Raw genomic sequence first — 13,732 nt, 5'->3', positions numbered from 1 at the left:
TCTTTTGATTAGCCGGCCTGGCACTATGTCACATGTGCATTGTGTTGCAATGATGACATCGCAGCAGGCCAGCTAATCAAAAGAAGAGCTGTGGATGATGTTATGTATGAGGATTGTCAGGGCTCCAGTCCAGCGGCCCACACACCACTGACATGGCCAATGGCACAGTCTTGCGAATCCATATGCACAAATTCTATTAAAGACATCAAATATGGAAAGCTTTTGTTATATTTTATTACATTTTTTTTCACAAGAAAATCCTATTTATTTTTTTTTTTAATATGTTTTATTGTGTTTTCATATTATAAACCATTACTGTTATTTTCAATTGATGAAGCTGTGAAAGGTTTGAGTTTTTTTTTTTTTTGCTTAACAAACTGTAGTTTTTATTACTATAATTTTGAGGTTTAATTTTTGTTTTTGCCAGATTCCAGCTTCTTCATACCCTGTCTAAATTACAAGGCTCTCTATCTGAGAATTGTAAGAGACCTGGCAATCGGTTCTGAAACTTTGTGACATTTAGAATTCACACACTCATTCTTTCAAGTGCTAGAAGAAGCCTAGATTTAGATCTCAATTTAAACAAAATGATACTCGCGCTATGAATCAATGGAGAATAAAAAAAAAAAAATTATATATATATAGAGTTACCTGTAGGATCAAGGCAATAAACAAACTCATAAGCATTAGATGTTAGAGGGTACTGAGTATTGATGGATCAAACTACAAAAAGACAAAACATAAGTTTTAAATCTGAAAATGCAAAGTCATAAAAAAAAAAAAAAAAGTGTGAAGTGTCCGGGTTAGACTCTAGTGACTAAGAGAATGGTCGGTATTGCGTTCTAATAGTTAATTAAAAACACCTATCATATAACTATACAGACATAAATAAAAACAGAAACAAACACACTGGGGGAACCATAAAGTGCTATATATGTACCTTGCACATACCCCCACTGTGACTATTACCTCTGAATAGGAATGCAGTGGGAAACGCCCGGTGGTTCACTAATGTGAACAGACTTTTAAGCATTAGTGAACCACCGGGCGTTTCCCACTGCACTCCTATTCAGAGGTAATAGTCACAGTTGGGGTATGTGCAAGGTACATTTATAGCACTTTATGGTTCCCCCAGTGTGTTTGTTTCTGTTTTTATTTATGTCTGTATAGCTATATGATAGGTGTTTTTAATTAACTATTAGAACGCCATACCGACCATGGTCTTAGTCACTAGAGTCTAACCCGGACACTTCACACTTTTTTTTTTTTTTTTTTTATGACTTTGCATTTTCAGATTTAAAACTTATGCTTTGTTTTGTCTTTTTGTAGTTTGATCCATCAATACCCAGTACCCTCTAACATCTAATGCTTATGAGTTTATTGCCTTGATCCTACAGGTAACTATATATATTTTTTATTCTCCATTGATTCATAGCGCGAGTATCATTTTGTTTAAATTGTTTATTTTCACCCCTGGTGGTGTGGGGGTTCCTTACTCACTGCTGAATCAACCCTGCACACTAGCGCCATTGGTATATTGTATATATAGATTTAGATCTCATTTCAAAATACCGTACAAAAGACATACTTTATGCAATAAGGTATTGTATTTGCACTAAGGCTGGGTTCATATTGCACTTGTGAGCTGCGTTTAACGCATCTGTTATATGGCGGCAATAACGCTACGTAACAGATGCGTTATCGCACCCATAGACTGCTATAGACGAGCGCATCGTTAACGCATGTCATAAGTGGCATGCGTTAGCGATGTGCTGTCATTCTGTGACGGACCCTCGGATGCGGTCTGCAGCGGGATCGCATAATGCGATCGCATTAGGAAGTAGCGTTAACGCAGTCCGCCAATGCTATGCGTTGAATGGACTGCATTAACGCTATGTGAACCTGACCTAAGCATTTTGAGACTACAAACTATTTATACATTTTAATACACCCCAAAAGTATAGCAGTACAAAGTTGGGTGAGGAAACACCTATTTACGGTTTGCTTGTTTTATATCCTTCGCTTATAAAGCCTTGTGCTATCCCAGTGGAAACAGCAGAAAAATGGTAAGACCATATTCTACGGTATTTGCATTCCTTTGTGTTAAGAATAGGCCAGTGTCGCGTTCATATAAAATGTAGGTTAAAGGGTTGTGATAAAATATTTATTTTGCACCACAATGTATTTTTTATAAGAATCTTTCAAAATAGGAGTTTGTGAAGAATGGACAGTGAAATACTGTAAGACTGGATTTGGTGGCTTAAAAAAAGAATACTTTGGGTGAATTGGAATTCCCTTTAAAAACCTGTATTATAATAAGATGTTTTAAAAAGTCATGTAGCTAGAGATGATTTGGTTCAAAATCATTTAAGTAGACTAAGTAGCATTAAAAGGGAAATCAAGAGTGTGCAATCTCCAGGTTTGTGCTACATTGGCAGTGACTGAAGACTCCATAGAGTTCTCATATCTAATTTTGCTTTACAAAAATATAAAGCTGGACATACTCTTGTGCCCTTGATTTTTTACCTATTTTTCTTCATAATGTCATAGTGATAAAACTTTAATTGTAATTAAACAACACACTGCTTGAGAAGTGACACATTGCTGGCATGTGTTTTAACCCCTACCTCGTGCTGTCCTCAGTTTACATAGCAAAAACCTGCTAATAGATTCCATTAACGAGACAATTTTTTTTGCCATTATTTATGAAGATAATTTGGGACCTTGAAATACTATCCTATTTCAAGGTTACAGCATTGAAAATAAATGCAAAACATTACTTACTATCCACAAATAATTTTATTTAAAAAAACCCCAAAAACCTTCAAATTGTGGATGGACAGAGTCTATATAATTGGTTTACAGTTTAGCTCTCATTTCTGTTGTAGGGGTACCTCCAGGGAATGGGTGTGAAGCAGGATGGAGCTGGTAATCATTTTGTAGTACCTTTCATCTCACATTAAGTGTATTTTACATTTCATTGCCATTTGAATGATTTACTGAGAGATGCAGATTCTCGCTACATAGCACCTAGAGATTTATGAACGTGAATAGAAATTCAGCAGCACTGCTTTGTGCTCAATTTCCATCTGATCAAAAGAAATGAAAAGCTCCAGTCCTAATGAATATTTTGGCTGTTAAAGCACCTCAGTGAAGCCAATAATATTTTACGACAGGCAGAAGACTTTTCAAATATGAAAGTTACTGCACTTGAAACTCTTATCAAGGTCTTAAAAAAATGTGGACTAGCGCGTTTCAAGGCACAGTTTCTCAATCTTTTTCTATTGGAGGCTCACCAAAACAGTTATTATTGGGCCCAATTACACAGGTATGCAAAATTTGGGTTCATTAATATTTTTTCCAAATCCAATGACTGATTCTTAGGTTTTCTTATTCCGATTTCAGGTAACACTTATATTTTTAACTTCTTGCACAAAACGTGTGTGAAATTACATTTGAGCAAGATGAACAAGAAAAATCTTTATTGTAGCCAAAAACTGACAATATTATACAAGTGCTTTTCACTAAATTAGCATATCATCCAAAAGTTAATTTATTTCAGTTCTTCAATATAAAAAGTGAAAGTCATATATTATATAGAGTCATTACAAACAGAGTGATCTATTTCAAGTGTTTATTTCTGTTAAGGTTGATGATTATGACTTACAGCCAATGAAAACCAAAAAGTCATTATCTCAGTAAATTAGAATTAAAAAAAAAAAAAACACCTGCAAAGGCTTCCAAAGCATTTAAAAAGGTCCCTTAGTCTGTTTCAGTAGGCTCCACAATCATGGGGAAGACTGGTAACTTGACAGATGTCCAGAAGGCAGTCATTGACACACTCCACAAGGAGGGTAAACCACGAAAGGTCATTGCTAAAGAGGGTGGCTTTTCACAGAGTGCTGTGTCCAAGCATATTAGTGGAAGGAAAAAGCGTGGTAAAAAAAAAAGAGCACAAGCAACAGGGATAACCGCAGACTTGAAAGGATTGTTAAGAAAAGGCCATTCAAAAATTTGGGGGAGACTCACAACGAGTGGACTGCTGCTTGAGTCTTTGCTTCAAAAGCCACCACACACAGATGTATCCAGGACATGGGATACAAGTGTCACATTAATTGTGTCAAGCCACTCATGACCAACGGACAACTTCAGAAGTGTCTTACCTGAGCCAAGGAGAAAAAGAACTGGGCTATTGCTCAGTGGTCCAACGTGTTGTTTTCAGATTAAATAAAATTTTGCATTTCATTTGGAAATCAAGGTGCCAGAGTCTGATGGAATGCAAGCTGCTTGAGGTCTAGAGTGAAGTTTCCACAATCAGGGATGGTTTGGGGAGCCATGTCATCTGCTGGTGTAGGTCCACTGTGTTTTATCAAGATCAAAGTCAGCGCAGCCATCTACCAAGAAATTTTAGAGCACTTCATGCTTCCCTCTGCCGACAAGCTTTCTGGAGATGGAAATTTAATTCTCCAGCAGGACTTGGCACCTGTCTACATGTGGCGCCCCTGAGGCTCAGTCACCACAGAGGTACTGCACCTTCTCCTAAGGTGTGGTGCCCCACCATCCAGGTAAGTTGGAGGCTCATGACCACGCTCCAACACTCGCACACCACACAATAGAGTAGTTCAGCAAAACCACATTGCGGCTCCTTGCTTAGAGAGAAGCAGAGCACCTTTGGTGGTTCCCTGCTTGGAACACTAAACGTGCTGGGAGGTGGGTGGAGTTGAGAATACACATAAAAGAGCGGGAAGGTTTTAGGATTGGGGGTCAGTCAGACGGGGAGTCAGAGAGGAAGCCACTCAGAGGAGTGGGGATCCCTGGAAGAGGGATGGAGGAAGGAGTGCTGCAGCTGCCTCAATGATCTGAGCCAGCTGGCATGGGAAAGGAAAGAAGTAGAAAGACATTGAACCGAAGCCTGAGCTTCCATAGGAGGGAAAGACAAGTACGTAACGTAGGAGTGAAAGGGAACACAGAGGACATGGGTTAGAGGAAAAACCCTGCCTAGAAGTTCTAAGCGCAAGGCCGGGGCCCGGTCCCCGAGGTTGTATGCACACTATTGGTTCTGCAGCAGACACCGGTGGAGTAGTGGGCTGTAAATGCACTACTCTCATCTAAGGCTTGGTGGCACAACAGCAAATTTGGATAGAGAGCCGGGACTCAGGAGTAGAGAGTCCTCTGAAGCAGGCTACAGCTGTCTGCCGTACAAGTAGAGTTCTTGGGAACATCTGTCAGGAGGAACTCCAGTGTAACTCAGTACTAGATCTTCACACTTAAAGGCATTATAGAGGAGACGTTCAGAAAAGGCACATAAGTTGGCGGAGTGTTGGAAGGGAGCATTCCATCTTGCCTGGAGGTTGACTGAGTCCCTGACCCGGAGGACACGGCACAGAAGCGGGCACTACAGACTGTGAGTAAAGCTTTGGAACTACATGCCCTGGTGTCCTCCATTCCTTCCTGCGTCCGTCCACCTGGCACTGCTACATCCCCTGCGCCAAACACTACACCATCTAAGTGTCTCTTCACCTATCCTGCCTTGGGACAACAGCCCTGCCTATGGAGGGCTATAACATCATTGCTGCACCACACCATCTGCCCGGAGGATCTGTCTGCAGCGTCGGCTTAACACCTCCCTTACCGAACACCACAGGTGGCGTCACAAACTATTCCATTAACTACATTCCACCATTTCTGTTCCCCGCCATTGCTTGGGCACCCGGGGCCACGGACCGGGTCACCGCTGCTGTGACACATCCCGCTGACACCGGCCCGGTACCGAGTACACCGCGGCCCTGGGAGGGCGACCAATCTACACTGCCAAAAGTACCATACCTGGTTTAAAAACAACAGTGCCACAGGTTGATCGCCTCCATGCCACGACGCATTGATGCAATAATAGATGCAAAAGTATTGAATGCATTTACTGAACATACATTTCCGTAGACCAACATTTCGGATTTTAAAATAATTTTCAACCTGGTGTTATAAAGTATTTTCATTTACGGAGATAGTGACTTTTGGGTTTTCATTGGCTGTAAGCCATAATCATCAACATTTACAGAAATAAACACTTGAAATACATCACTTTGTTGGTAATGACTCAATATGATTTTCACTTTTTGTATTGAAGAGCTGAAATAAATTAAATTTTTGATGATATTCTAATTTAGTGAGAAGCATTTGTATATAAAAAATGTATTGAACAATAATTCTGCAACTTTATAGGGAATTCTTGTGACTTTCCTTTTCTCTTCAAAGCTTCTCTTGATACCTTTTCTATTATAGATGGCCTGTGGATCTTCTCTGTGAAGCATCCAGGAGTAGGCCCTCATTGTGTTCACGTTCCATTTATCTTGGTATCATCATTCCATCTTTTTGATATCCTGATGAAATCTTTCTCCTGGCTCTTCGCTAACATCACCAAGGTTTTAATGAAAGTAGTCCAAATGGCAATGTAAAAATGTAACTTCAAATTCATCAGACAACCCAAGGCTTTGAAACGTTTCAGTATGTTCTCCACATAATGACCTTCCTTGATCCTCTTAGTTAAGTCCTTGAAAATACAGTCTAAAGGGCATGTCACACTAAGAGATATCGCTAGCAATATCGCTATAACTAGTGACGTTATAGCGATATTGCTAGCGATATCTCTGTGTCTGATACTTACCAGCGACCGGCTCCCCCGCTGGTTATCGCTGATCGCGCGAGAACGTTCAGGACTGTTTCTCGTCGTCAGCTTCCTGTGGCGCTTCCTGCTGTGAGGACGAGCGACGCGTGGTGCCGGGCGGGAGGACGCAGGATCGCCTGGTGTGACAGGTAAGTAGCGATCCCCGTCCCCAGCGATGTCGCTAGTGAGATCTGCCTATGTGGCAGCTCACTAGCGACCACTTAGCGATGTACCAGCGATCCTGACCACGTCATATCGCTGGTCGGGATCGCTGGTACATCGCTAAGTGTGACAGTACCTTAAATTCTCATAGCTTACCTTCAAGTGCACAGAATGCCCTACACACACTGGAGCATACTACCTGCCATTGTGCAATAGCACAGCTTTCAGACTTTTTTGGATAAATCAACAAAGTCTCCACTCGCTCACATTGCACTCAATGTTAAATTCTTCCACACCCAAGATCATCACTGCAATAAACTAGAACATCGTTTTGAGAAAAGTATGGAAGGAATTCCTTTTCTATGCTTCTGTACCATGAAAATCAAGTATCAGGTTCTTTTCCTTTAGTCTAAAGCCTAAGGCTAAGTGCACACGTACCGGAACTCTCGCGGAAATTACCGCGAGAATTCTGGAATTCCATTCCGCGGGAAAATCGCATTTTAAATTCCCGCGATTTTCCCACGGAAAAACTAGCATTTTGCAAGCGTAATTAGCTTGCAAAATGCTAGCGTTCTCCAAGCGATCTGTAGCATCGCTTGGAGAACTGATTGACAGGTTGGTCACACTCGTCAAACATAGTGTTTGACGAGTGTGACCAACTTTTTACTACTGAGGCCGCCTATGCAGCATCAGTAGTAAAAGATGAAATGTAAAAAAAAAAAAAAAATGGTGTTATTCTTACCTTCCGGCATCCCGCGCAGCCGTTCCCAGTAATCCTTTGCGAAAATGCCCGCGATGACGTCCGTTCTCGCGGGATCGCGACGTCTCGCGGTCATTCGCGATGACGTCGCGCGAATGACCGCGAGACTTCGCGATCCCGCGAGAACGGACGCCATCGCGGGCATTTTCGCAAAGGATTACTGGGACCGGGAGCGTGGAGAGAGGCGGGAAGGCTGCGTGGGACATCGGAAGGTGAGAATAACAATATTTTTTATTTTAAATTCTATTTTTTACAGGGATATGGTACCCAAAGCTCGGAGGACAGTCTCCTCTCCTCCAGACCGTGGGTACCATCCGCAAATGTTCTGCTTACTTTCCGCATGGTGTGCACAGCCACATGCGGGATGTAAGCGGAACAATGCATTCCTATGGGTGCGGGATCGCCACGATTCCGCAAATTAATGAGCATGCTGCGGCTTTTACCGCGAAGCGATTCCGCCGCGGTACAAACCGCAGCATTAGCACAGCATTGCGGAATCCAATAGGAATGCATGGGATGCTTATTTTTCGCGTTTTCGCGGCAAAATCGCGCAGTTAAAACCGCCGCAGAAACGCGAAAAAAACGCCACGTGTGAACTCAGCCTAAAAGTTCTGTAGAATATTTAGGGAGGTCCAAGTCCCTGATTAAATCATTTAATTCGAGCTGTGAAAAAAGAAGTAGCTCATTGGGAATAGCGGGAAAATCTTCATCAGAATCCTGATCTTCATGTTCGGAATCTTCTGAATCAGGTGTATATCTCCAAGTTTCTCCAGAAGTCAAGGGACAGAGATTCCTGTATTGTGAGGCAAAGGGTGAATCGCTGATGGGAGATCCGGGTATATAATTTATTTCTTATTTTTAAGGTTGAATCGCTCCACGCTTCACATACAAAAGTGGCAGCCATCACTATATTTTTGCGGTTCCCTCCAGATCATAGGTATGCCAAAACAAAAGCTTTGTTACTTCCCTTTAGAACACTGTCGTAGCTCTTCTACACAAACAGAAAACACTACATGCAGATCCGACAACTTGTCATAATCATCAAGTTTTTTCAACAAACACATAATATATTTTTCTCACAAACTCTGTAATGTTCACATGTTGTTTTTACACTAGAAAACCACAAATACAGCAAAAGTTGTCGGGTGAACTACGGCATCCCATTGAAGCCATTTCGATTACATTGTTGGAAACAGAAGCTTAATCCACAATAACCACTAAATACTGTAAAGAATTGTGGGAAGCACAACACCACACTCTTATGAACTCTAAAAGAAAATATGCCTTTGCTCCTCATAGCATCCAATCAGAATGCAGCTTAAATTTTTATACTGCAGAGTTAAAATTAAACCTGTGCTCTGATTGGTTGCTTTGGACACCACCACACTGTTATGAATTGTGACTAGAAAAAATAAATTGATCTTTACTGCCCATAGCAACCACAACGCAGCTTTTATTTCCTATACTGATGAGGTAAAATTAAAGATATACTATAATTGAATGCTATGGGCGCCACCACACTCTTTGAAAGCTGGGTTAAGAAAATATTCTTTGTCCACAGCAGCCAATCCCAAAATAGCATCCATTAATTTCTAACCAATCTAACACACAAAAATCACCCACCAAAGTTCACACAAAGGGGTCAAAGTATGAAGCAAGAAAAAGCCTTTAAGTCAGTGTTCGTGAAAAAGCAGTATGTGATGGAATTTTTTTTAGAGATTTTTATGGAGTTCAGAGATCGTAAGTTTATAAAAATCACCCGTTACTTTTCAAACAATTTTAACCCTGAAGGCCTGTGTTTAGCAAAGTAGTACATTTAGCAGATGAGCCATAATAGCATGCTATAGTTTTTAGTACATGTTATACAAAATGTCAACTAAGAATGTAATATTAGCAATATCACCCTAATGTTGTTCTCCCTATAAATAAATATGTCCCTAAAACTGGATGTAAACGCCATGGTAGTTTTTACATAAAAATAAAATGAATCATTAATACTACAAAGGCCAGATCGTCATTGTTCTGTCCAACTTTGGGATTTAGCAGGAATAAAAAAGGTGCTTAGAGCCTAACCGAAGTCTGTTTTGTTCTTACCTTGTTGAAGTCTTCAAAAGTTGCCCTCATTTCCTTCCACGTCTTGTTCAACAGCTGGATGCAAATACAAAAGAATTCCTCAAAAGATCGATCATGTGTGAAGAACATAGGGTGAAAATCATTGCAGGTTTCACTGGCTGAAATAAAGAACACAAAAGAATAAAACAATTTTCTTCTTCCCTTCTACATATACTGCCTTGAAGGGGGCGTTCCCACGAACAAAAGTTAATTTTAATCAATAGATATTGTAATCATAATGACTTCAACAATTGGATGTGTTTAAATAAAATGTTCCTGTGCTGAGATAATCTTATAAATGTGCCCCTGCTGTGTACTGTGTAATGGCTGTGTCTGACTGTACAGGAACATGGTCTGATCATACCACAGCTCCTGGGCAGGGGAGGAAGCGAAAGAGAGGATACATGACATTACAGCACGAGATCACAGCTGATTCTTTTTGTGAGGTAAACCATTTCACTGCCTGTTTTTAAACAATGTTTTACTTCAAAGAAAGAATCAGCTGTGATCTTATGCTGCAATGTCTGTACACTCTATTTTGCCTCCCCCCTGCTCATTAGCTGTGGTATGATCAGACCATGTTCCTGTACGGTCAGACACAGCCATTACACAATACACATCCAATTGTGGAAGTTATTATTATTCCAAGATCTATTGAACTTTTATTCATGGGAAAACTCCTTTAATTCTGAAATCCTATCCACAATATATCAGTGATCTCAATCAATTATATGATAATGATAAGACTCCGATAAGTGCTAATTGTTTTATGGTTCTGTCTCCCACAAAGAGACATTTTTAGCAGGTGTACAAACATGCAACAAACGTTTGAGAGATGTGGTTCTCACCTCCGCACCCCTACCTAGTTCCACAACAGGGGCACCTTCTCTCTTGCTCTGGCTGGCATCTGGCCAGCAGTAAGTGTAAAGATGGCTGTGCAAGCTTTAAAAGTCTCGAGGAAAAGTCCTCTTACATCGTCACACCCCATAACTACGTATACGGGAAAAATCTATTCAAGTATTGGTACCAACATCAAAATATACAGTGTGGTCCAAAAGTAGGTGGACAGTATGTGTAATAGGGTTGTGAAGGGGGTGATTTATCAAACATGGTGTAAAGTGAAAATGACTCAGTTGCCCTTCGCAACCAATCAGATTCCACTTTTCATTCTTCACAGACTCTTTGGAAAATGAAAGGTGGAATCTGATTGGTTGCTAAGGGCAACTGAGTCAGTTTCTAGCAACTGAGTCAGTTTCACAGATCAAGTTTTCACAGATAAATCTCCCCAAAATCTGTTTTCTTTTCAGATAATTCAGATAACCCATAATGGCAAATAATTTAAATACAGATCAAAGAAAATGGATTTTAAAAGATTAGTGGAAATCTCAAAATGCTGAGTTAGAGCAAATTGGGTTGAAACATTTGGTACTCAAGCCCCAAAAAGACAAACCATTTATTGCATTCGTGACAAATTCGATGCCACTGGCTCAATCCTTAATGCTCCAAAAACCGGTCGACCCAAAACAGCCTGTACAGAAAATAATAAGCAACTTGTTGCTGAAACATTTGTTCAGAGTCCAAAACAGTCCATCAGAAGAGTCTCTAGAATTGGGAATTTCGCAAGCTTCCATCAGGCGAATCCTGAAATCTATTGGGTGGAAAGCTTATCGTCCACGTCTAATTCATGGTTTATTGGAGGATGATCCAGACAGGCGGCTGCAATTTAGTGAGATTATGCTTAACGAAATTGAAGAAAATCCAGTAATTTAAATATCATTATGTGGAGTGATGAAGCTTATTTCATATTATCTGGCCACATTAACAGACATAATTGTATTTACTGGTATAATGAGAACATGCATTTAACATTAGAGCAACAACTAAATGAGACTGGTGTCAATGTTTTCAAGTTTTGATGTTTTTGGACCATTTTTTTTTTTTTTGATGGAACAGTCACAGGAGATAAGTATCTCGAAATTCTAATGATTCAAGTTGTTCCCCAGTTACAGCAACAGCCTAATTCAAATGACCTTTATTTCCAAAAAGATGGGGCCCTTCCACATTATTCAAGAGTAGTCGGCGAGTATCTTGATGAAACATTTCCTAATAACTGGATTGTCCAAAGAGGCCCACTTGATTGGACAGCACGTTCACCAGACTTGACCCCAATGGATTCTTTCTTTTGGGGAGTACTCAAGGACAAAGTTTATAGTCGAAAACCAAAAAGTGTCAGTGATTTGAAAAATTACATAAGAGATGCATTTCAAGAAATTAATACCCAAAGAGACTTGTGCAAAAATGTTTCTCGAAGCGTAAGAGGCAGACTTCAAAGCCGTGCAAATTGTGATGGAAAACAGTTTGAGCACCTGCGTTGATAAAATTTAAGGGCTTTTGTATTATTGTTCAGAATAAAATGTAACTGTCAATGTTATGCTTGTGTTAGTAAATATAATTTTATATATAAATCAAAATAAATATCATTATTTTCTGTCTACCTACTTTTGGACCACCCTATAGTTTTCTACCGTTAAGAACAGCAGTTTGTAAGACATGTATGTAGAATATAGTATTGTCAATATTTCTAGAAATAAGAAATGCATTTTTTTTTTAATCAACTAAGACTAATTTTTGGGTTTTAACAGGGATATATATTCTACAGGCCCTAAGATCTAAATTGGAATATGGGGCTTAGTCATGCATTAGTGGCACTTCATTTGGGATTTAAAGTCATCATTTTTCCCCTTTTGAACACAGAAATGGTCTTCAGCTTTAAACAGTAATCTCTCCAAAACAAAAATCCAGCCCGCAACAGCATGTCAAAAGCGAATAAACATGAAGCAATGCAAAGGCCTGCCGGCAGTAAGGTGCAATCTGTTAGTTCTCCGTGTGACTCCAATGCGATTTATTACTGGAAACATTCTGTGCACGCATCAGTCACAAACCTGAGGCTTTCATATTCACGGCTATAAATATAGAAGACCTCACACTACCTTCGGCCATCAGATTAAGAGCATGCATATTCTGCTTTCAAACATCAGCACTTTAATCACCTGCTTTCCACTAAGATGAGAAAGCTTGGGCTAGGGGAAAATGTGTGTAGATGGGTAGGTAGCTGGCTTAGTGATAGAAAACAAAGAGTGGTTATTAATGGTGCATACTCAGATTGGGCCAGGGTTACTAGTGGGGTACCACAGGGTTCTGTATTGGGCCCCCTACTATTTAATATATTTATTAATCATCTAGTGGATGGCTTACACAGTAAAATATCAGTATTTGCAGATGAAACAAAACTATGTAAGGTAGTTCACACAAAAGGAGGACAGTTTACAACTACAGACAGATTTGAGTAAATTGGAGAATTGGGCTGAAAAATGGCAAATGAGGTTTAACACAGATAAGTGTAAGGTTATGCACATGGGAAGGAGAAACAGATGCTACAATTACTTACTAAATGGGAAACTGCTGGGGAAATCAGACATGGAAAAAGACTTAGGCATCTTAGTCAATAAGAAGCTAAATTGGAGTGCCCAGTGTCAGGCAGCTGCCACCAAAGCAAATAGGGTCAGGGGATGCATTAGAAGAGATCTGGGGACACGAGATGAAAACATAATTCTCCCTCTGTACAAATTACTCGTCAGACCACACTTGGAGTATTGTGTGCAATTTTGGACGCCGGTGCTCAAGAAAGACATTACTGAACTTGAAAGGGTTCAAAGGCAGGCTACTAAAATGATAAATGGAGTTGGTTCACTACAATACCCAGAAAGGTTATCAAAATTAGGTCTATTTACTCTAGAAAAGAGAAGACTTAGGGGAGACCTAATATATATGTACAAGTATATCAGAGGGCAATACAGAGATCTCTCCAATGAACTGTTTGTACCAAGGACTGTGACAAGAACAAGGGGGCATTCTCTTCATTTGGAGGAAAGACAATTTCTGCACCAGCATAGAAGAGGGTTCTTCACGGTAAGAGCAGTGAGGCTCTGGAATTCTCTTCCTGAGGAAGTGGTGATGGCCAACTCACTGAATGAATT

The 13,732-nt window shown here is 40.1% G+C and overlaps 1 protein-coding gene across 5 annotated transcripts in view; it reads right to left on the bottom strand.

The window, feature by feature from the left end:
- Window positions 1–13,732, bottom strand: part of ELMO1 (engulfment and cell motility 1) — a 569,414-nt gene that overhangs the window by 187,339 nt on the left and 368,343 nt on the right. For all 5 annotated transcript variants that reach the window (XM_073549986.1, XM_073549985.1, XM_073549983.1 and 2 more), the window contains one exon: window positions 9,678–9,814. In XM_073549986.1, the coding sequence (XP_073406087.1) occupies window positions 9,678–9,814 (137 nt within the window). The remainder of the gene's footprint in view (window positions 1–9,677; window positions 9,815–13,732) is intronic.

The sequence above is a fragment of the Dendrobates tinctorius genome, unplaced genomic scaffold, assembly GCF_039654945.1.
Source record: "Dendrobates tinctorius isolate UK_male_01 unplaced genomic scaffold, ASM3965494v1 ptg000162l, whole genome shotgun sequence".
Lineage (NCBI taxonomy): Eukaryota > Metazoa > Chordata > Amphibia > Anura > Dendrobatidae > Dendrobates > Dendrobates tinctorius.
The sequence above is the reverse complement of the archived record's forward strand: the minus strand, read 5'-3'. Positions and strand labels throughout refer to the sequence as shown.